At 37.9% G+C, this 23294-nt stretch overlaps 1 protein-coding gene across 1 annotated transcript in view; it reads left to right on the forward strand.

The window, feature by feature from the left end:
• Positions 1-880: 880 nt before the first annotated feature.
• Positions 881-23294, forward strand: part of MANBA (mannosidase, beta A, lysosomal) — a 39716-nt gene continuing 17302 nt past the window's right edge. Inside the window, exons 1-10 of the mRNA XM_010003176.1 lie at positions 881-963; positions 1460-1565; positions 3495-3665; positions 6246-6369; positions 8728-8903; positions 12008-12118; positions 17465-17616; positions 18692-18809; positions 21877-21963; positions 22492-22659. Of these exons, the coding sequence (XP_010001478.1) occupies positions 896-963; positions 1460-1565; positions 3495-3665; positions 6246-6369; positions 8728-8903; positions 12008-12118; positions 17465-17616; positions 18692-18809; positions 21877-21963; positions 22492-22659 (1281 nt within the window). The 5' untranslated portion in view covers positions 881-895. The remainder of the gene's footprint in view (positions 964-1459; positions 1566-3494; positions 3666-6245; positions 6370-8727; positions 8904-12007; positions 12119-17464; positions 17617-18691; positions 18810-21876; positions 21964-22491; positions 22660-23294) is intronic.

Consider the following 23294-nt stretch of genomic DNA (forward strand, 5'->3'; position numbering starts at 1 on the left):
GAGATGTGAAACAATGTTTTTTAGAAGATTTCAATTCCAGAAGTGTCATTAGCATCTATACTGACTCCTGAAAGAAGGAGAAAAATGGACCTTCAACAAGAAGGGGGAAAAAAAAAAAAAGCTGGGGAAGGTATTTTTCAGTGTGAATCTGGATATTCACTTGGCCAAAAAGCTGAGACCCACTGTGCCTTTATTCTTCCTGGGTAGTGTGACTAAAGGGTAAAGAACACATTTAGTATAAATACAGCATTCTTCTCAAAACTAGTTGTTGAATTTTATACAACAAACCAAACTGTGTTGCTTCTCCTTCTCTTTCTTCCGCCCTCCAAATATAATAATTTCATTTAGCCTTACCACATTAAGACTAGTTAACAAGAAACAACTGGAGTATTTAACAGTTATTTAAAATTGTAGACATTTGTTCACTGCTTTCTCTAGAGGGCTAAAATGCTGTTTCTTTACCTTTTAAAATCCTGTTAGTCTTACTTTCTGCATCATTGTGAGTGAGGGTAATCACGTTTCTGTGTTTCTGGTTCTTTCATGAAGTCACAAGCTGTTGTATTTATTTTTTTTTTTATTTCCAGCCCAGTAATTTCTTATGTAAAAACAAATCCTGCTCCCTCTAGTTTGAATATGAATGATAATAGCAAACAGGTTTTGACCTATATAAGTGAAGTCAAATATTACCAAAACTTTCCTTTCACATATTATTTTGAAGGTGAAAAGGAGTATCAGGGCTAAATAAATAAGGTGGATTTTGCATTTGCAGACTGTGTGAAGTAAAAGTGCTCATCTGATGACTATTATGATGCATTTCATGTAGTAACACTATTACTAAATAATGTTCTTTTTGTTGGTCTGTTTTTAGGATCCGTACTATAGATTTAATGACATCATGTACAGATGGATCTCACTGGATAACTGGACTTACAGCAGGTCATTTGAAACTCCTTTTGACATCAGGTATGCAGTAAAGATATGTCTAAAATAGTTCTGTGCCATCTTTCATGCAGAATTTCTGGTTAATCCATCAGCTCAAAATCTGCTTAATACTTTTGTATCTAAAAAAACAAATTAGGCAATAATGTACAGCTGCAAAGCTGTTGCAGAAGAACACTTCAGGAGTTGCTTTCGCCTACTTTTTATAACTTTTAAAAATTACTTAAGAATTGCCAACTAAGGAAGGATAATACTTTGTCTAATTGGAGGCTAGCCCATCTGATAGCTGGTGAGTATGTGAACATGCTGTGTTGCAGACTTGAGACACTTCAGCTGTCATCTTAATTTGACTATTTAAAGATACAATGTAGCCACACTAGGTCAAACATTTTTAGAGGTAATTGAGACAACTACTTCTAAAGATAATGGTGACATATGTTTTTTTCTTATTGACTGTCTCCTGTGGGCTGTTAACTCTAGGTATTCTAACAGTTTTTTACACATATATTATCGTCTGTAGAAAGTGGCAGAAAGTGAATTTGGTTTTTGAGGGCTTGGATACAGTATCAGAGATCCTGATGAACAATATAACTCTTGGAAGAACAGACAACATGTTCATCAGATATGTAAGTAATATGTTTATTTCTGAAGGTGCTTCTTTTTTTGCTTCAAAGCCCTTTTGTGCTGAGAACTTTCCAGTATACATAAAAATAGGTCCTTGAATGCTGAAAGTGTTGACCTAAAGACTGCATGTGTAATCAGATAACTGAAAGACAAGTGTACTTACCTTTTCAGTAGCAGCAGGATCAGATCTAGAGGTGAATGTGTCTTGTTCTGAATGAGTAGCCCTATGCAAGAGGATCAGTTCAGCTAATAATGTAAGTCTTGCTTCTTGGGATGTGTCACAGCTCCAAGAAAACGCAAGCTTGAATCTGTTATATTAACTGTAAATCTGCTTACTAATTGGTATTAGAATCGTTTACATGTGAATACTGAAATGAAAATGCACATGTTGCAAAGCCTTTGTAAGTATGTCCGTGCTTGCTTTTTTTACATATATAGGGTTTTTGACATTTTATATTGGTCTTCTGATAACATTGTCTTGCATTTTTGGGCTTAGCCTATATCAGCATGAAAATACTTATGGAATGATATTGAGAGTGGCAAAAACATTCAAATTAATTTTATAGCTTTAAAATATAAAATTATTCCAAGTACTTGCATAAGGGACTTTTCAAAAAATAAAAAAGGAAAAGTTAAAGGAACAATGCTAGTGGGATAAGTGAATTACAAAGGTAATCTGGTGTCTTCTTATCTCAGTGTTTACCATTCTGGCAGGTTTTCTTGCAGAAGTACTGGCCCAAGACATGGGAGCTAGATTCTGCCACCTGGGTCTGTGTGACCTGGGACAAATCACGTAGGTTCTCTGTGACTTAGTTTTACCATCTGTGAAATAAGAAATTTCACAGAGCTTTTATGAAAGTGTAATTATTTACTCTTTGGAGAATATCTGAAGAATTGCCAGTAGCAAGCTCTGTAGAATTGGGAAGAGATATAATTTTGCCTTTATTTCTGCAACTTCATTCTGTATCAGATCATAACAGTTCATGAAATGGCCTTCACTGTAAAACCATAATGAACTGTATTAGATGGAATCTAGGATTACTGTGACCCAGACGTTTGCTTTGTTCACCTCTTCCACATGACAACTACATCTGCGAGGACTCAGTGAAGGCTCTGTGTGGGGCATGCTATTTGCTTTGTAATTTTCTGCAGTATGGTACAGTGGTAAGTGGTAAGTGATGCTAGCCAGGCTGGCTACTTACACGTTGGAAAAAATTGCCAGGACTTGGCTTGTCACAAATGAACACTTGTGAAGAAGAAATGGGCATTAGCCTTTGGAACTGTATCATCTTGGTAGCACAGGATAATTCTGAAACCAAACATTCACCCTTCTGTCCAGCCACACTAAAGGGGGTTTTGTGAGCCAGTGAGGAAGCCCCCAGATACTTTATTTGGTGCTGGCATGGAATGTATGTCTGTACATTTTGGGCCTGAGAGTACAGGTGGCATGCAACACAGCTTTGCAGCATTCATGCAAATGGCAGCTCAGTACTTTGCAGTAGGTAAGCTGGCGACACAGTGTGAGTTGGAAGGACTTCTGTGTAGATCAGCTTTTGGAGTCAGAGCAAGGTGTCTCTCTAAAGGTGCAGCTGAATTCTGAGTGAGGAAGGACAGTAAAGATTCTCTTGCCATCCTTTTCCTTCAAGCACTTTTGTGTGCAAGCAGTGCTGCAGGCTGCAATGGGAGTTCACTGTGGGGAAAGTGGTTTGCCCGTAAACATCTTCTTGTATCTGAGATGTTACTGTGTATTTTCTTTTTCCAGCTTAAGAAGTAGGTTTTCTTTTCCTTCAAAATCAGAGCCTGTTGATACTGTAGTTCAAATGTGTTTTAATAATATATGTATGGTGTTTAAATCCCAATGTAACAGTGATTATAAATATAATAAATAAATGTCAGTGCTCTAATGATTTTGTTTTGTTTTCTTGACCTAGAGCTTTGATATTACCAGTGTGATCAAGGAGGTCAATTTTGTTGAAGTCCGCTTCTTATCAGCCATTTCATATGCAGCAGAGCAGAGCAGATATCACAAAGCATACAGCATCCCCCCAGCATGCCCTCCACCTGTGCAGAAAGGAGAGTGCCATGCTAATTTCATCAGAAAGGTAGGGGCAGAATTATCTGTCTCTGACTTCAGACTTGGAAAGAGGAATGCACCATGTGCTATCCTTATAGATGTATCCTGAAACCTGGTCATTTTATAAGTAGGGCATTTTTTTTTCATTGCAGCTTCCTTCTCCTGTCCCTCCCAGAAACATGTAATTTAGCGTGGTGATAATACAAGAGACCTAAAAAGACCAAGCTTCATATCTAGGTGATAAAAATGTTTAAAAGGCTGTTTTCATCAAGGGGTCAGCAAGGAGACTTGCTGCTAAGAGAGCAGGATAGCATTGGGAAATGTGTAATCATTACATTTTGATCCACTGGGTGGGTTTAGCCATGTATGCTGACAATAAAGTTCAAACTTGCAAATACCAGTGTAGATTGCCAAGGCTGTAAAAATCTCAGTGAAGCAGCTTTGTGAGTGTTCGCTGTTGCTTATGTCCTGTGCTATTTATACTGGGCAGCTCAGGCATGTTCTGAGAAGTGTTATCTAACGGAAGACCTCTTCTCATTATGGTTTTGTGAGGTGTGGCTTGTAAGTACGTAGTCAGTGAAAACAATGTAATATACAACAAGTAAAGCTCAGAAACTCTGATTTCAGACGTGGCTTCACTGCTGTTGGAACTTACTCAAGGCAAACTATCATTTGAGTAGTATCTCATATTTCTGATACTTTTTCAGCAGATAGAGACAATGGCTAGGTGATCTTATTTTGGAATTTCTTTTTGGGTGTTTCTGCATATTTGTCTCCACTTAAATGCTTTTCTTGCTCATTATTTTTAATCTTTTAAATAAAGTCCTTTTAGACCCTCCTCAAAAAAATTATTGGAATCCTGCTAATCTAAACCCAGATGTGATTTCCTTTAAAATTTGTTAATAGGCAGGTAGATTCCATGTTGTCCTGGGAAGATACTTCAGCAGTAAGATGTTGTCTTTATTACTACTTGCTGCTACTTTTCTTTCATTACATTTTAAAATGTTGATTAATTCTTCTCAGTCCACTGTGTTTCTTAGAAATCAGTGCAGAGAGGAACTTGGAAGGAAGAAGGCACTTAAACAGCTGTAGTCTTATTTATAGAGCAAAATTAGCCAGGAATGTTTTTATGCTTTACTGAACTATACCCTTAAATTTTAAGAAAATACCCTAGCGCTTTTCCTCAAAGGAGTTGACTGTACTTGGAAGCTGCTTCAGACATTTCCAGAAACATTTTTAGCTCGAAGTATATGGCAACAACAGCAGTGATGTCCCATTTAAAATAAACAAAGATACTAGAACATTGCTAAAGCAAGCTGGCTGCTTACCATCTTAAAATAATGGAGAGCTGTTTACACATTTGATGTTCAGTATTAAGTGCAGTAAACATGTCTAAATCTAAACAGGAATTTTTAGCAAGATGCAAGCCTTTCACTGGTAATGTATTTCAGTAATACAAGAATTGTTCTTATGACATACTATTTCTGATAGTGATCTCTGCAATATTATTAGTGAAACCTGACAATCTGTCAGTGATTAGTTTGTTTATTTTTTATCAAGGAAAAATTGTTTTCAATCTGACTTGTTTTCTAAGAATATGTTATCTCTATTTTTACACAGTGCTTGCTTCCTGGAAGGCTCTTTTGCAACCTGATAGGGAGGCAGGCTGACTCTAGTGATGCAAGGGATAGGCTGGACTTGTGCAATGTGGGTTGCCAAAATTAGTATGCCTTAGCTGTAAGTTATTAGTCTCTAAATTTAGAACTGTTGGTCACTGTACAAGACTTTAAGGAGATCTGTTGTATTTGCTTTGGGGGCCGGGGCTGTGTGAAGCTTAGAGGTAGCTGAAGAGATGTCTTCAAGACATTTTTTATCTACAGGTCTGACCTGGTTTGAAAAGCAGTGTAGGTGCTTCTCTGCCTGAACAGCATTTTATAATCTGACAGTTATTCTGATGTTAGAACCAGAACTAGGCTACTTCTCAACCGTCTTCCCTTTGTTTTTGTATGAGAACCATAAAAGGGGAGAAACAGTGAACATGACTGAACTACACAAATGCACCAGATGTAAATATCTCTTTCCTTGTACTAATCTGTGATGTTACAAAATAAATAGGGGATAAAGTATTTCAGATATACCCACAATTTTTAATTTTATATTTTTCTTTTAGAATACTTTAACATTCGTAACCATCAGTTTTCTGCTTACTTTGTCTTTTAGGTATACAATTAAATACTGACATTAAAAAATAAGATAATTCAGAGCTGAATTGAGAGTAACCTGCTGGCTTGGTTTTTTGATCTTTACAGTTTTTTTTAATAAGTGGTGAGCTAGGTGGTATTTTGCTCTCTCACTAATATAAAATTTTGCTATGCATCGATGTCTAATACAAAATTGTATTTTTTAATATAATGTAGGTAGTAGCAGCAGAGTTCTGGTCAAGAAATAAGAGAACTGTAGGCTTTTCTGGGTTTATGGAAACTGGAAAAAAACCTTAAGTGTATGGCGATATTTTATTTCTAGATAGCAAATATTTTTTTGTTTCTGGCACAGCATGAGCTTCTGTATGAAAAGCAGGCAATTGTAATTTAATAATTCTGTATTCCAGGAACAGTGTTCATTTAGTTGGGACTGGGGCCCTTCTTTTCCCACTCAAGGAATCTGGAAGGATGTTAGGATTGAAGCCTATAGCCATTGTAACCTGATTTACTTTTCTGTGTCTTCTTTCTTTGGTAAGTGTTGTTACTGCTTTTTATTGTTGTTTTACCTTTGGAAAACAAACCATTTTATTTGTTAAGCTCAATTAACTGTCAGTTTAGGAAACATTCTGTTTTTTTATTATGACTTCCTATATAGTCCTTAACACAGCACACCCTTGAAACAGTACTTCAGGACAAACAGTAGTGATTAAAAATATTAGATTCAGAATCTTTTTTGGCTTGAAGATCCCTGAATGACTGCTGAAGTCAGACCTTGTTTTTAATTTTGTTTTTTTTAATTGGCATGTGTTTTCACCAAGACTCCCAATAAATACATCTCACTTCTGTCTCAACTCCATTTAAAACAAAGGCAAAGCTGCTATGGGAATTTAGTTTCATCTTGGTAAGACAAATCCACAATAAGCAGCTTCAAGAGCACTGAGTTTTCAGGACACAACCTGAAGTCTGAGAAAGAAGAGCAGTCGTGCTATGGAAGGATAATTTATTAAGGCTGCAATTTAAGTGGAAAAACTGCATCCCTGCTACCTAACTTCCCTAGCCGGTTTCCTTCCTTGACGTGGTCTTTGATTTTCCTCTCCTTTGTCCTGAAGATCATTGCAGCTGAGCAAAAGTAGTTAATTTTCTATGGAAACTTTCTGTAAGGGGTAATATGCCCCACTGTAGACCACCCGCACCTTTTCTTTCACTGTGTGTTGAGCCCAGCCTTCATGGGAGTGGAGGAAAGGCTAGCATGTGAGTCCTCTGCACTGGGTTGAATTTCAGCCCTTGGGAGTAGAGTTGTTCTGTATGAATAAAAGCGGAAGACGTCACTCACTGGCTGCTTTTAAAGCTTCCTGAAATAGCTGCAGGTCTTAGCTAGAATTAACGTGACTGGAATTTCCATGGAAAGCCCCAGCACAGGCTCAGTGTATTCTCTAAAATTTAGTTGCAGTAAAAATCTTTTCTGGATCCTCCCACATTCCAACAACTCCACCTTCTGGTAGGCAGGGTCTTGCTCTCTGGGAAGTGGAGGGAGCAAACTTATTTCATTCAGCAGAAAGTGGTTTGGAACCAGGTTAGTATTAAAGCATAATAACATTCGAAAAATAAAGTGTAAATTAACAACTTGCCTACGTGGTTATATTGCTCATCAGGTTTGGTGTCATATCCTTTTGACTTCTGAGTCTGTAAAAGATTTGTTGTTCTTGATTTCTGTGCCTAGACCCCACAGTTCATGCAAGGAGGAGTGGGCTGGAATTTCTATATGCCCTCAGAGGGGAGGGCACTGTGATGGCTAACTCTTGTGGGGTGTGTTTGGTCTTTTTTTAACTCTTTCAACATTTCTGAAAATTGGTCTTCCCTGGATAATGAACGTCATATTAACTTGGGAACACATTTCTTCCTCTTCATTCTACAGAAGACAGTGAAAATCACACCAGGGCTGAATGTAAGTCTTTAGGAGTGAGCTCTCTCTCCTAGAGGAAGGAGAGCTAGAATATACACATGAAAGAGATAGCAGTGATTAGGAAGTTCTGTATACAAAACTATGTCTTAGTTCTAGATTTCATGGTTTTCTGTTGTGTTTTTTTTTGCTTTTGTTTAGATAGGTGTTTATCTGTAATATTTGAACTATAGAATTAGCCAGGCTGTGTTTGTAGATAGTTAAATTAATTGCTGAAGTTAATGGGAAATTTACACATTAATCTTTAGTACCATTGACCCTGGCTTGCCTTATTAAGTAAGGTTTATAAAGGAGATGACCCTCCAAGATAACTGTAGTGCAATCTTTGGGAAGTCCTTAACTTGTTTCCTCCACCACGCTATGGTGGTAGAAGGGACATAAAGATACAGCCCATCAAGTCTAGACACAATGGGCCCAATTCATCCCCAGCATAACTGCATTCATTTTGTCTAGTGACTCTGGGATGAATTCAGCTTGTTTTCTGTTAATACGGTTTTTGTTTCATTGACAAAAGTGATTGTACTGCCTTGTGATTACAATCTTTTCCAAAGAGTACCATGTTCATATGAGTGCTGACTAAAAGCAAATAAAATGTCTATGGCGGTTGGTGGGGAAAAAAGTGATTGGTGGCATGGTCTCTTGACTTTTGAACAGAACTCTGAAAAAAACCTTGTGTGGCTTTTGAATGAAAATAAATAAGTTCTAAAATTTATATCATATTGCATAGTTCTCTTCTGTGTCAGAAAACAGCGAAGAAACATATCAAATGCACTAAATGGGAAGACCTTGTACTCCAGGTTCAAACACAGCCTGAAAATTGTTAGTCTGGGGTGTCTGAATTGTTTATTTGATGAGAGATTGTGTTAACCATTAGGTATATAAGCATAATTCTTAAATTCCCATATTTTTTTTCTCCCTCTTTTACTTAGTAAACAGTACTCAGCAGTGGAGTCTTGAAATTGAGTCTATTTTTGATGTAGTCAGCTCCAAGCCAGTTGCAGGTCTTGTGACTGTGAGCATACCTGAACTGCAAACGCATCAAACATTCAATGTGGAACTTCAACCTGGAGAAGGCAGCATTGTGCTGCTTGTAAACATCAACAAGGTAAGGAGGTGTGTGTGGAACCCTAGCCAACTGCAAAATGTTTCCCCTGGTTTCCAAGGTGTCTTTCTGCCTCCATGTTGTTTTAGGCCTCCCTCCCCTTCTGTACTGTGTTCCTGACTTTAACAATAGTTCTGTACCCCTTACATGATAGAACAGTTCTTTTTCTCTCTAAAAATTTATGTCTGGATGGCTACAGAGCTCAGTGACAAAAAGATGATGAAACCTTTCCTTTACTGCAAAACAAATAGATCACATCATCAGTGGCCACTGTTAAATGAGCTACCTAGGTAAATAACCTTTGGATACTCTGCATCACTTCACCTAACTGGCAGTAGGTATCTTGTCTCCCACTATATTATTTACTAGTCTGATTGTACTATGTACTACAGTACATTATACAATGTACTACAATATGTATGGTTCTCCCAGGAAAGAGAGGAAACAGTCCTCAAACCTCTCAGTAGATACTCTTGCAGGTAAATAAAAGCTGAAGAGCCATATAAGTGCTTGACTGGCAGTAAAAGTTGGTGGGCATTTTGTCGAGTAGTACCTCCTTACTTCGGCTTGTAGTCCCTTGAGTAAAAAAAACTAAGGAGGAATTTTAGAGAGGTAAAGGATACTCTAATGAGGAGAGAACTCAATTGAAAAATAATTAATTTAGTATACACTCCAATGATGAAAGAGGAAAGAATTGGTAGGTTTACCTTCAGAGAGTATTGGGAAACTATCTGGTGGCAGACTTAATTCACCAGCATTATTTCACTTCTATATAATTTGTTTTGCATGTTGTTTTTCTTAGAAACTGTTTAGTTTTAACACACAGGTTTTAACACATGTAGGCTTGAGAGATGAAGAAAAGCAGTGTGTCTGTTCTAGTTGACAAGTAAGTAGGTGTCTTGAATTAGGCAGTGAGTCCAGTATGGCAGAAAGAAGCATGAACTTTGTCTTAGCTTCTTGCTCAAAGAGCATGACCCTAGTGGAGCGGGCTCTGCAGAACTGAACCTGACAGTAGCAGGTCCAAGTTAGGGGGCAGGGCAGGAGCCCTGGCAAGTACAGTGCAGCCGCAGCTGAGGGTCTTCTCCACTGGAGAGAACTGCCATAGGGCACAGTTAGAGTTGTGGGTGAGCAATGTGCTGCAAGCAGGAATTTGGGCCTTCTGACAGTTCTGCCAGTTAATAGCATTTGAGAATCTGCCCTCAAATCTTTATATATTTTACTGGTTCTGTTGATTTCCTCTGTTGCTGTGCAACTCTGCATTTGTTTGCCCAGTTTGAATGCATTATGAGTGTATTCTAAAGTTCTTTTGTCAGTTGTTTGAATGGAGAAAAAGCATGTGTTAAAGGCAAACAGGGTATTTAAGTTCTAGTGTGCATACTGTGACTTCCATACTTATGTGCTTTGTTTTATTTTGACATGAAAGCATAAAAGCATACAAACATATTATTTTTGTTACTGTTTTCACCTGACGTGCAAGTTGCATGAGTAATTACAAATAGCCAGTTTCATTTGAAACAATCGTTAATGTCTGCTTAGCCTTTTCAGGAATTACATTAAGCAGGCACTGCAAAGTGAAACTTCAAATATGTATTTAATTGCCCTGCCCCCCACCTTAAAAGAAATCTGGTAGTGTAGCATGACTGCAGGTTTGTGAGGAAGCACTTCCTTCAGAGCAGAGACAACAGTGTTTTATTATTCTTTGTGAAAAAAAGGCTTTGCTGCATTAATTCACATCAGCTGATTTTACAAGAAGCCCTGCAATGAGTTCTCATGTATTGATGAGCCTAACAGAGCCCTTGCTCTGTACAACAAACAGACTTGTGTGGTGCATGTTAAATAGCTAGACCTCACTATAAATTTATTTCTAGTTGAGACCTTATTGCCAATTATGTTGCGAAGCTAGTAGGCGTTTTAGTGCTACGTATCACCCGAGGCGTGTAGCAGTCTTCCTGCAGTTGCCACACAAAGTGCTGTGTTGCTAACTTGACAGCATTTCGCTTATCAGCTAATGGTGAGCATGGAGATGACATCATTAGCGGCCAATGAGACACTCCAGCCGTGCCAGGCGGCTGTGAACACTCCCTTGTTGTTGAGGCACACACAGATTTTGTGCTTCCATTTGTATCTGTGCAGCACAAAGATTCTTAGTAATTCTGCACAAGCAGTTAGGACAATTCTGTATCAGGGAAACTAAATGTTAGTAGATACATTTGTGATTGTTTGCAAGTGTGGCTACAGCAAAACATATTGCTGGGCTGCTCTCTGGCGTCTTTTTATTTGAAAAGATTGAGGCACTCCTTACATTACTCTATTTAGTGCTGATCCCTCCATTGTTCGATTGCATGCACTATTGCTTTCTTTCCACAACTTTTGTGTTGTGCACTGAGCTGGCAAATGTTGGCAATAGGATTGAGCAGCAGGAGTAGGTTCCTGGAATTAAGATATAAATATTACTCTGTGACTAGACTCTGTGACTAGAAAAATGAGAAAATGAAATAATTGTTATCGTAGAGTCAGGTTTTTTTGTGTTTGTAAAAATTATGGAGTACTAATTATTTCATTAGGAAGCATAAAGAAAAAGAAGAAACCACTGAAAAGAAATAATGAAGCATGATTTTACTTAAACGCTTGATATAAGTGAAGCAGTCAGTATGGTCACGTATTACCAAAGTCACAATTGATAAATGTCACTTCTCCATATTGAATATTGTATGTGGTAGTTAAAAGAATCAGTGAGAGGAGGGGTACAATGGCTGGTAAACAATGCCTGCTCCTGATACAGGTATTTGAATTTTGGAGGAATATTCTGTTGATGTACCTCAGCTGAAGGTAGACATGTACATGTGCTCATGACCTGTTGTGAACACAAGATGAAGTGATAGCCTGGACTTTAGTGGAATAAATATTTCTCCCTTTAAATAATTTTCACCTCAGAGCTGCAGCTGGAGAGATCTCCATTACCATGGCTCAGCTGAGGCACATAAACTCATTAAACTTGTGTTAAGTGACTGAAAGCTGAATCCCTTGGTGCACATTATGGCTCTTTTTATACACATTGCAGCTCTTTTTATACATATTGCTCTGATTTTCTCCCTTGTATGTTCAAGAGTTCTATAGTGGAGGCATGGTGGCCAAATGGACATGGAAAGCAAACTGGATATGACATGATATCAACTTTCATCTTGGAGCCAGGATACCAGATTGAGAAATTTTCAAAGGTGAGCCCTTCAGCTTGATTACAACTGGCATTGCACTGCTACTGTTAGGCCATCTGCTCTGCATAGTAGGTATCTAGAGATTTTATGTATTTTTCTGGATTGTAATATTCATGTGAAAATACTAATGTGAAACAAGAGTGTTAAACATCACAATGTTTTTTACCTATTTTCCTGTAGCCTAGCCTAGCTTGTATGGATGCCTTTCATTTAGTCTGGAAGATGACTTACAGTTACTTGGAAACCTCAGAAAGGAAAAAATGCTTACTTCTTTAGTCTTCTATCTTATGAAAAGAAGCACTTTTAGACTTGATATTTCATCCTGATCTTTTTTGTATCGTGCACTGAAGACTTCTATAGATTATGTGAAGGTTTATTACTGAGATTTTTCTTGTTAATTCAATTTTTAAAAAATTGTGAGATGGTTGCATTCCGAAAAAGCTAAAATATATTAATTTACTATAATGTGGTAGATGTGTTTCATGTTTAAGAAGTGAAAATCTTAAATATGACTATGAAAGTAAAATTCAGGGATATTTGCATAAGGGTTCCTGTAACACACTAGTTGTATAATTATTTTTTTGTTTTTACCATGAACCTTAAAAGAGGTAATTTTCATCTTGGAGCCAGGACACCAGATTGAGAAATTGTCTGTTGAAAAAAACCCATACAAATTACAGTGGGTTCCTTACGCCATCAACATGTGGAAACTACCAAGAAAACTTACATATTTATTGATGTGTATTGTTTCACTGAAAACTGATCTGGTCACCAGGCATCTAAAACTCCTATTTACTGTGACACTTTTGTTGATGTGAAAAATCCTCTGAAAAGCAGTAGCTTCTGAAATGCTAGTGTTTATAGCATTAGCCCTTAGTTTGATTATGAAATAATAATTCTGCGCTATTATTAGTGATTTAATTTTGAAACAATTCAAAATCCACACCAAATAAACATAGCATATTATGCTTGGAAAAACTTCTAGGAAATATGGTTATACAGCTTGTAAAAAGGAAAATTCTGTTTTTACTGTGTGAAAACTGCACAGTGATAGGAAAACTAACTGATTCCACTTGTGCAGATGCGTCATGGTACTTCATCAAGCCCTGTGGCATGTGATCATAGAGGCTTCATGGTCTACAAAAGATATTCAGAAGCCTCTTCCCCCCTCCACCCCTTAAGGGGAAAGGGGGAAAAAAAGCAAATGCACCACATAGTAGGCATTATGAATTAACCAGCATATGAAGCCTTTACAGATTCATAGTCTAAAGTCTAGTCTTGCTTCTTGTGTCCTGTGAAACTCTGTCTTGGATTCTAACAGACACAAACACTTCACCACCCCACCCCCTCCACTCTCAGCTGTATGAGTGGCTCCATATGCAGTTTTTTCATGTTCTAGCACAATTTACTCTCATGTCAGCAGGACTGAATAGCATCATTCATATGGCTTAATAAGAACTTTGAGTAGTTACAGAAATGCAATCAGGGAGAAATGCTTCTGGAAGTTGTTGATCTGTTGTCCATCTAGTACTGTATTCGAGTGGAATACATTACCCCTTTTTGAAAAGAAAAAAACCTGCATAAGACAATTAGTGCCTTGTCACCATATTCACCATATGAATATCTACATAACTTTGGACAAGCAAAAACTAAAAGGCAAGAACTGTATATATGTGAAAACACAGCTTAGTCTTCTCAGATTTGGCACCCTTAGCTTGAACTACTCTCTGGCTTCTGACTTGGGAGTATTCTCTACAACATGAACTAATCCTCTGGGAAAATTTCTGGGTAGCTTCCCAGTATATACTTTAGAAGCTCTGCAGAACTCTAACCAGCTATGTTGGGAACTTCTTTGGCTGTAGGAAGTATCTACTCACTCCTGTTGAGAGTAACACAAAACCAAAATAGAATAAAGCCAACATGCAGGACAAGGTTGGTTTTGTTTTGGTTTTTTTTCTATTTGAATATTTTGGTTTAGAGTTTGTTTCTCAGGATAAAGTCATAGGCAGACATTATCTCTGAAATTAATGTTCTTAAGGGAGGGTCTGTCACATCCTATTTGCTATTGATAAGTTGTTTTTCTTCTTGCCATGTCTACATCAAGGAATTTATTGCCTTTTTCATTGTCTCATCAGGGTATTGCTTGCTTTTTTATTTTGTTTCCCCATCTTTCTGTATGTTTATTTTTTCAATGCTGTAATAGTTATTTTTAATTTCATGAAGCTATATTAGCACTTAGAAGAACTTAACATCTAGCTGTCTTTCCCTTCTTCCCTAAACACCCTCTTTTTCCCTCAGGCCTTTCAGTGTGACTTCCAGAAGTCTTTCCTTTTGGCTTTCATGCTGTGTGCTAATTTGTTAGGTCAGTGGGGCGTTCTGTGATCTTATTTCAGCTCTAGGCATCTTCATCCCTATTACTTTTCCTACTGCTAAATCTGGGCATGCCAAATGTGGTCCACAGGGTCATTTAGCTCGGTATGCAGTCTTTATGTGAGACTCAAAAAGACAAGTATCTGTTTCTTAACTATGCAGAGAACAACCAACTAATTGATTGAACCTTGGAGGCCTGGGAATATGAGATGGGGCTGAGGAGCTTTGGCTTGTGCTGTATGGGTGGTCCTGGGTGGTATGGGTGTTTCAGCCTCTCAGATTGCCTTGGATTTGGCTAGCTGCATGAGTTCCACTTGAGCATGAATAAAATTTTATCATATTACTTCTGGTAGCAATAGAAATACTCCATTACAAAAGCACTCTGAGATAGTCCCAACCTTCCTGATGACACCCATTTAGAGGACCTTTCGAGTACTTTGGGAGCCCCAACTATAAATCCCATTCCATTTTGTGCCATGAAAAAGAGCTACACTGGAGACTGAGGAGTTTTTCTCCAAGTAATTGAATTAACTAGAAGAAGGTCAGAGCTTTTTTTTCCTAGTCTAGTATGCATAATGTAGTTTTTTCTTTTGTAGCCTTCAGTAGTTAGGGTAACCATGAAAGTTGTATGAAACATTTGTGGGTTTTTGTTTTGCTGTTTGTGGTTTTGTTTTGATTTAATTCAACTTCTCATGTTAAAATAAGCGTGCAGAATTCTACGACTGGGTGTAAGACTCCTGTCCTAAAACTAAGTTCATCATGCTGGTCTATATTCAGCCATCTAAGCATGCAGCAGGATCACAGTAGAAAAAAGGCAAGGCACACTCTGTCCTTAGCATGTGTTGAGTGCAGAGATACTGGGCAGGGAGTCTGAAATGTCCTCTCAGCAGTCCGACTTTGTAGTTTTTCTCTAGCTGGCAATGTTTTTAGTGGCACAGATGCTGATCCCCGCTTGCTGCTAACCCACTGTTGCCCCTGGGGCAATGCTGCAGGACTAGGGACAAGTCCCATTTTTAAAAAATTAAATCAGTGTCTATGTTTTGGTTGCTGCCATGATGCAGAGGGTTTTATTTTGAAGTCAATGATCTGCCATCTCCACTCAGGCATCTGGTTTGTCATGTGCATTGTCTCTGTTCAGGTGTTTAATAATTGTGCAGTTGACCAAGAAGCACCAAAGAGAAAGGAAAAAAAAGCAATTATTGGCTTCTTTACCACTAGAAATAATTTGCTGTTTATCTGTGTGATTTATATTTTTTTTAATAAGCTGAAACCTTATAGAACAAAATCCCACAGTAAGATGAGTAATTTCCCATTTGAACTTCAGCCTTGTCTGTTGTGTGACTTAAAGAACTACATTTTATCTGAAAGACGGGTCTATCTGTTGCACTTAAGTAGGTTTAATTTTAGCCTGATTTATTGACAGACATTTGTCTCAACTGTAGTTTGTGTAAGAGAACAGGCTGTACTCTACAGGCTGACCTTTTGAAAAGGTATAGCAAATAGTCATTTGAGGGGAGGAGTGGTCGCTATCTTAGGGTAGTCTAGAAAAAGACGAAGTTCTTGCCCTCCTGACCTGAACTTGTTTGGTGTGAGTTGGCTGAAATTTACTATTAGCTTTCCTTTGCTTTATTTAATCTCCCTATGATCATGAGCAGAAGGAATAAGATACTTCTTTCTGGTCTAGGCAAGTTAAACTGACACAAGGAGACCAGAGAAAAAGAAGCCTCTCTGAAAGAGATGTTTTCCTTTATTTTGCAGCTGAACAGGACCCTAATATGGCAGCTGCTCCACTCTTGCCCCATCGCAGGTGGGGTAGATGCCCCTGCAAATAAAGGGTCAATGCAAAGTATCATTGCAATCAGCTAACTACTCTCTTGTGACTGTGGCATTGACTGCTTATGTAGGTGCAATCAGGATATCCCTCAGAGCACCATTGTTTCTTTAACTGAAAATAAGTCCCAGAAAATGCCTGTAGTGAATTCTTGAACTTTTCTTCCACCTGCAGCAGGAAGGAAGAATGTTTTCTTTCTCAGCATCTGCAGTGCACGATACCAGATAGTAGACTGAAAGTCTAAAACTCTAAAAGTTTGACTTTTTGAGATGTTCTTTTATTTGGAATGAGCTTTAATACCTTACACAGAATTAGTGGTTATTTACCTGAACTGGTCTTTCTGAAACTTTATTGCTGATCATGTTCTTCAAACACAGCTGTGATGGCCAGAGGGCCCTTCACTTCCAAACCAGCATTTGTGTTTGCATGCATGTCTTTTTAATTGCTACACCTGTTAAAAAGATAGCATTTAAGGGCAGCAAAAGACAAAGATTCTGCTTTTACTGGATGAACCTGGAATGGACTGCCCAGGAAAGTGGTGGAGTCACCATCCCTGGAGGTCTTTAAGGAAAGACTGAATGTGGCACTTACTGTTATGGTCTACCTGATTTGGTGGTTAGGTCATAGGTTGGACTTGATGATCTCAGAGGTCTTTTCCAGCCTCAGTAATTCTGTGATTCTGTAACCTGAAGCTAGCCATTCAGGCACAAGACTTACAGCTGAGCTCCTGCAATCTCCTACTTAAAGAAGAAAATTGCAGATTGAATTGTATGCCTGATTTAATGCAACCACTGCATTCCTCTTGCTGGTCCCCAACTAAAGTTTCCATTGAATTCTTCAGCAAGCGATCATGCCCCTGCTCTTACATACATATATGCATGAGTGCAGGCTGATGCTTGTTTGTGTATCCTTTCTCTCTCATTACAACTTTAACCTTCAAAACCGAGCAGGCTTATCAGGATTCATTTTAGCCCTGTTACAGTGCATAACTGCAGGCAGGAATTAAGAGATGAGACCATGTATTTTGTCCTCTTGACAAATTCTAAGCTGTTAGTGTTCAGTTGAATCCCTTTTGTAATGATTTTCTTAATTTATTTTGGTTTAATTTATTTTTGTCTGCTTTAAACCTAAGTTTCATGTCTTCACAGGCTTGTTTCCGGACAGTAGAACTTGTTCAGGAGCCTATTCCTGGCTCACCAGGTCTGAGTTTCTACTTCAGAATCAATGGCCGACCCATTTTCATTAAGGGTTCGAACTGGATTCCAGCAGATTCTTTCCAGGATAGAGTGACCAGTGACACGTAAGGCACATAAGATGTTCTCTAAGGAGAAAGGATCATGTTTTCCTCCTTTTGATTCTCTATCCACCTTCTATCAAAGGTGTCGACAGGTGCGGCTCCTTTCAAGGCAGGACTCCAATTATTGTGGACTGTGGGTTACAGGCCTCAAAATTAGGGCTTAATTAACTTTAATATATTTGAAGTTCAAGGCATGTAGGTGCAATAACTGATGGGAAGGTGGTGGTTTGCTCTACCCAGGTTACTGGCCATTTTTAGGAGTGATCCTCAGGTGATTTGATCCTATTGCCTGGGACACATTCAGTGGTACTCGGAGGAAACGCACTTCAGCCGTGTCCTAACCCACCTCACACAGTGAGACATAAGTACACAGTAGCATCTATCCCTTTTTCCCCCCTCTGATCCAGGATTCTTGGATTTCAATGACACAGCACTCCAGAGATGCAGGTGGGATGGGGACCATGCTGTAGTTTGACTAAGGAGAACTGAGAACAACAGGGCATGTTGCAGTGTGCATTCTCATGCAGCATAATAAAGGAAAAATTAATGGAGCCAGAACTCCTTAAAATGAGATTCAGAGTCTCAGTCTTTCTCTTTCCCCCCTCACTGTCCTACTTCTCACTATGCGTTGTGGAACTCAGGAAAATAATGTAGTTCTCTGAACATGTTTAAAAAAGGATTTTAATTCAAGTGATTGATACTTAAGGCAAGAAATATCTAAGGAGAAAAGAGTAACCTGATTAATAAAATACAGTATTTCCAAATCTGGTCCTGCCAATATTTCTGTAAAAACACTTACTTGCATGTGTCACTCCATTTATTTAATATGTGTTAACAGGACCAAGTAGTATTTCTTGCACAAAAAAAAATTGCTTTTTGAGAGCTCTATCCAGACATGCAGGCTTAAAAGTTATAAAAATAGTCTGGTTTCTATCAGAGTTAAAAGTGTTAGATTGTCTGCTGCTGCTGAATGCTTGGGATTGGTTTTGGGGTTGGTTATTTGTGTGGATAACATTAGAAACTCTTAAGTGATACAGTTTCACAAAACTTGTCTAAATCTTCTTCTCGTGTTTGACAGGTTACGGCTACTCTTGAAGTCTGCAGCAGATGCTAACATGAATGCACTACGAGTCTGGGGAGGAGGAGTCTATGAACAAGATGAATTCTACGACATTTGTGATGAACTAGGAATAATGGTAAAAATAATAACACAGAACACTTATTTAAAAACTGACAAGAACATGTAAATAAAAATCCACTCTAAACAAACAAAATAAGATAATTGATACATAACTTCTAGCAGTTATTCCAGAAGACATGGTAGAGTACCAACCTGAGAAGTCAGGTGACTTTGACTTTAGATTTCTTTTTGAGTAGTTCCTGATTACTGAAGTTGTTATCTGAAACTGGAAATTATATTTTGGAGACTTTATATTAGAGCCTCAGCTTGTCTTTTCTCTTGAAGTAAGGCTACAACTCTGTTCCTTGCTCATCCCCACCTCCTTTTCCAGCCCAGAATCTCCCTTTGATGTCCCCTTCCTTTTCTCTCCACTTTCTTTTTCCCCCTCCCATCTTACATTTTCCAAAATCAGAGCAACAGGACTTTGACTTTAACTTCCTGCCTTATATCTTTTTTCAGACCAAAATGTTCATTTTTATATACTATACCTCTCTCCTAGTTCTACATTTCCTACTGTTTTGGAGAAAAAGTGAGAGAAGAAATGAGAGACTGGTACTCATCATGTCACTTAATGCAGGAAGATTGTCTACATTGTAAAGATGAGCATGATAGAAAAACTTCTGTGGACACTGTAGACATCAACAGGGACTTGCAACACTCAGTCAAATAGTTGTGAAAGAAGTAGTTCATTGAAAGGGAGTTATTGATGAGATCAAATAATATTTTTTTTCTGTAGCAGTCAGAATGTGGGACCCTCTAGCTTTGTTTAGGGCTTACTTGTATGTGAACAGCCCTGCTGAGGAATCTGAGTATTTGAATATATGCCCCAGATTGAGAGGAAAGGCCTTCCAGTCTGACCTCAATGAGGATTTAAGGTGTGCTGTATTTGAGTTTTGTGCTTTCAGCAACCTCTGAGTTATCAAAATGCCAAAGAAGGGAGTCATGCTTTTCTCTGCTAGAGAAATGGGGTTTCTTTATTTTGGAAGTATTTCCTCCTTTTATAGCAGTAGCTGTAAAGGTTTGGGCTTCTTTTTTGGTTCAAATTTCTTAAACAAAAAGATTTCACTTGACCTGAAGCCAAGTAGGGAAGACTTTATTCCAAGGGCCATTTTGAACAAGGTATTATGAGCATAATTGTAGCTGAAATGGGAACACCTGCTGCAAACACTGACAAACATAGATTAGTACCTTTGATTATTTGAACTTGGAGGCACATGTTAATAAGTTTTGATGAAACAGTGACTAGATGAGTGAAGGCCAAGTTGCATCTGATAATAAAATTCCAAGAAGTGTGTTTGGTCTTATTCTACAGCATAAAAAGCAGGGAAATGGAATTGATACCTTGCTGCCTTCTGTTGTGTGTGCTTGGAAAAAAAAAAAAAAAAAAAAAAAAAAAAAAAAAAAGTTGGATCTAATTTAGTCATCTGAATGAGTGTCCTGATTTTCAGGGCTTCTGAGCACTTGTGATTCTTTCATTTTTGACACTATGCACCTGAGTAGGCCACTTAGATCAGTGCTCTGTGCAAGATTTAGATCTTATTTAGTAGCCAAAATAGCAAGCAGATGCAGAATCAGACCCTTATTCTGGAGGGGATGGTGCTGGAGGCTTTTGGTTTTGTTTCTTCTGATGATCTTGTAAAGGCTTTAGAATCAAACTGTAGTCATCTGAATGAGTGTCCTGATTTTCAGGGCTTCTGAGCACTTGTGATTCTTTCATTTTTGACACTATGCACCTGAGTAGGCCACTTAGATCAGTGCTCTGTGCAAGATTTAGATCTTATTTAGTAGCCAAAATAGCAAGCAGATGCAGAATCAGACCCTTATTCTGGAGGGGATGGTGCTGGAGGCTTTTGGTTTTGTTTCTTCTGATGATCTTGTAAAGGCTTTAGAATCAAACTGTGCTTAAGGGAAAACAGTGAGAGTTCACTGAGGGAAATAGCAAGAGAAAGCTTTTTCATTATAGAGTTTTTGACTCTACAGTCACCGTAGGATTCTGAGTTATTCTTTAACAATAGCTTTGTTTTTTTTGTACAGTGCTAGGAATGTAACAATTATTAATGGATCTATTACCTTTTACTACCCTGTTCTCTATCTTCAAGTTGTTTGGGTTTTTTGTTGGGTTTTTTTGGAGTGTACATGGAAAAAAGTCATGGAAGAGCATGTTCTCACTTTAAGCAATTATACAGGGCGCTGGTCTGGCTCCATTGTTTATGTAATATGGTGTTCAGAAAGTGTAGTCTCCTACAAACTCGTTGGGTTAATGTGCTTCTCAAGAGATCTTTCCATTAATATTTGAGATAAATTATCAAGAGTCTCAAAATTACAGTGATTTAAAAAACAACTGGTAAAACAAAAAAGCTTTGCCCATTTCACTGGGCTTTTTCCTTTCCACTTTCTTGTAATTCTTCTTCAAGGTACAAATGAAGTTCTATGAATTGCAAGGCTTGCTGTTCTCTAGTGGTACCTACTTGATTTTTTCTTTGAAGAGAAAGACTGTCATGTTGTTAGAGGATCTGGTTTGTTTCTGCCTCTCATACTGGGCAAGATTTACTCTTTAAGATCAGTTTGCACATTTGGTATGGAAGTGTTTTTTTAACAAGTACACTTGAACATATGTTAAGTGTGCTTGATCCCATGTCAGAAGAACTACTGTCTCTTTTTAATATGAAATGGGGATTTGCTGTTACACCTGTGAAGTAGTAAATACAAAATTGTTCTGTTCAGCTGGAGATTGCCCCACATTCATATTTGAGCAGTGCATGGGTTCTAATTATTCCACTGAAACTTGCTGAACTCTCCGTCTACTGAGCAATGTTCTGCTTATCCGTGTAGGCTGCCAGGATCTGATTCTTAAGGGTAGGTACTTCATAACTCCAATATTGAGGAAAACCACAGTGGAGTATGCACATACTGAACCCCATGGAGGTTGTGATTGTTTTGGTGGTGGTTTCCTCGAACAACAAATAGAACATAACTTGTGTCAGAACAAAGGATTGTGCATCCAAATAACCATGTGTTTTTCAAGTATGTAAAATTATTTGCTAACAGATTGTTTTTTTCCTTTTCTTTCTTTTTCCCTGTAGATTTGGCAGGATTTTATGTTTGCATGTGCACTATATCCAACTGATGGCAATTATTTAGAATCTGTAAGAGCAGAAGTTTCTCATCAGGTATTTTATCTCTATGTCAAAGCTGTATTTCTCATTACCTATTTTTAATCGACTGTGTAAGTTAGCTTTCCAAAAACTGCTTATTTGGAAATGTCAGTGTATCTTTATTTAGCAGAGACAAAATGTAGCCTTGCTAAATCCTCTTTAAGTTACTTGCAGGAGTAGTCAGTCAAGCAGAGGCACAGGCCTTCCTCATGTCCAAACTGCCCTCTTCTGAAGGATGTTTAAGAGCATTCACTGAGAGTGAGCTCTAATGATTGCGACAGAATTTATCCATCAAGTGTGGCTGAGTAGTAGTACACGTGCATATAAGTCAGTGTATTAAAAATTTGTCCTTCTTTAAAGGTATATTGTAAAATTTTGCACTGATCGAGAGCTCTGGGAACAGTAAACAGAGTAGGTAAAATAGAAATTATAGGCTCAGCATATATAATATGCATCTGGATTTGTAATTCAAGTAGTAAGAGTGAATTTGCTTTTAGGAGAAGTAATTTTGCTTGACTTCTGAAACTATAAGTTGTATTTCAGGTAAGGCGTTTAAAATCCCATCCATCCATTATTCTGTGGAGTGGTAACAATGAAAATGAAGCAGCAATTGCAAGCAACTGGTTCTCCATACCTTATGCTGACAGGGAAGTCTATATCAAAGACTACGTGACGCTTTACGTGAAAAACATCCGAGAAATAGTTCTTACTGTAAGTCATCTCAAGAAACTGTATGGGGATATAGCATTGCAAAAGGTTTTAATGTTTGAAATTTGAGCAACATGGGATTTCTGCTTTTTCTTTTTTTCTTTTTCTCCCCTCCCCCCAGCAAATCCTTTCAGGATATTAAAAACAGCATGTTATTGGGGAATTACACTTTCCAAGCTCTTGTAAACAGCTCTCTAAACTCAAGGGTTATCCTCAAAGTAAAAAAAAACCAACCAACCAAACAAACAAAAAAATTCCAGCAACTGACTGAAGTTTTTTGGTTTAAGCGGGTTAAGCAAAAGCTATGGTAAACATTGTCCTCATGCTGTATAGTCATTATATTGTGTGTTTTTGAAAAACAGACTAATGGTATTTTAGGAAGGCAAAATAAAATATTTTGAGATAAGACTTAAACTGTGAGCATGCACACTAGAAGCAGCTGAAGTCTGTGATAAGTCTACTGTGATTTGGCACTACCCATTTTATGCCGCTTTTGTAGTTTTATTTGTTCTCCTGTAGAAGTATATTGCAGTTCTTAATTCTTTAATGGAATCTTCTTTTAACTAACCTTTTAATCAGTTTCACTCTGCATACACACATACGAGTCCAAAATTGTTGTTGCATAACTATGTAGGGAA

Source organism: Chaetura pelagica, unplaced genomic scaffold, assembly GCF_000747805.2.
Source record: "Chaetura pelagica isolate M959 unplaced genomic scaffold, ChaPel_1.0 scaffold188, whole genome shotgun sequence".
Classification (NCBI taxonomy): domain Eukaryota; kingdom Metazoa; phylum Chordata; class Aves; order Apodiformes; family Apodidae; genus Chaetura; species Chaetura pelagica.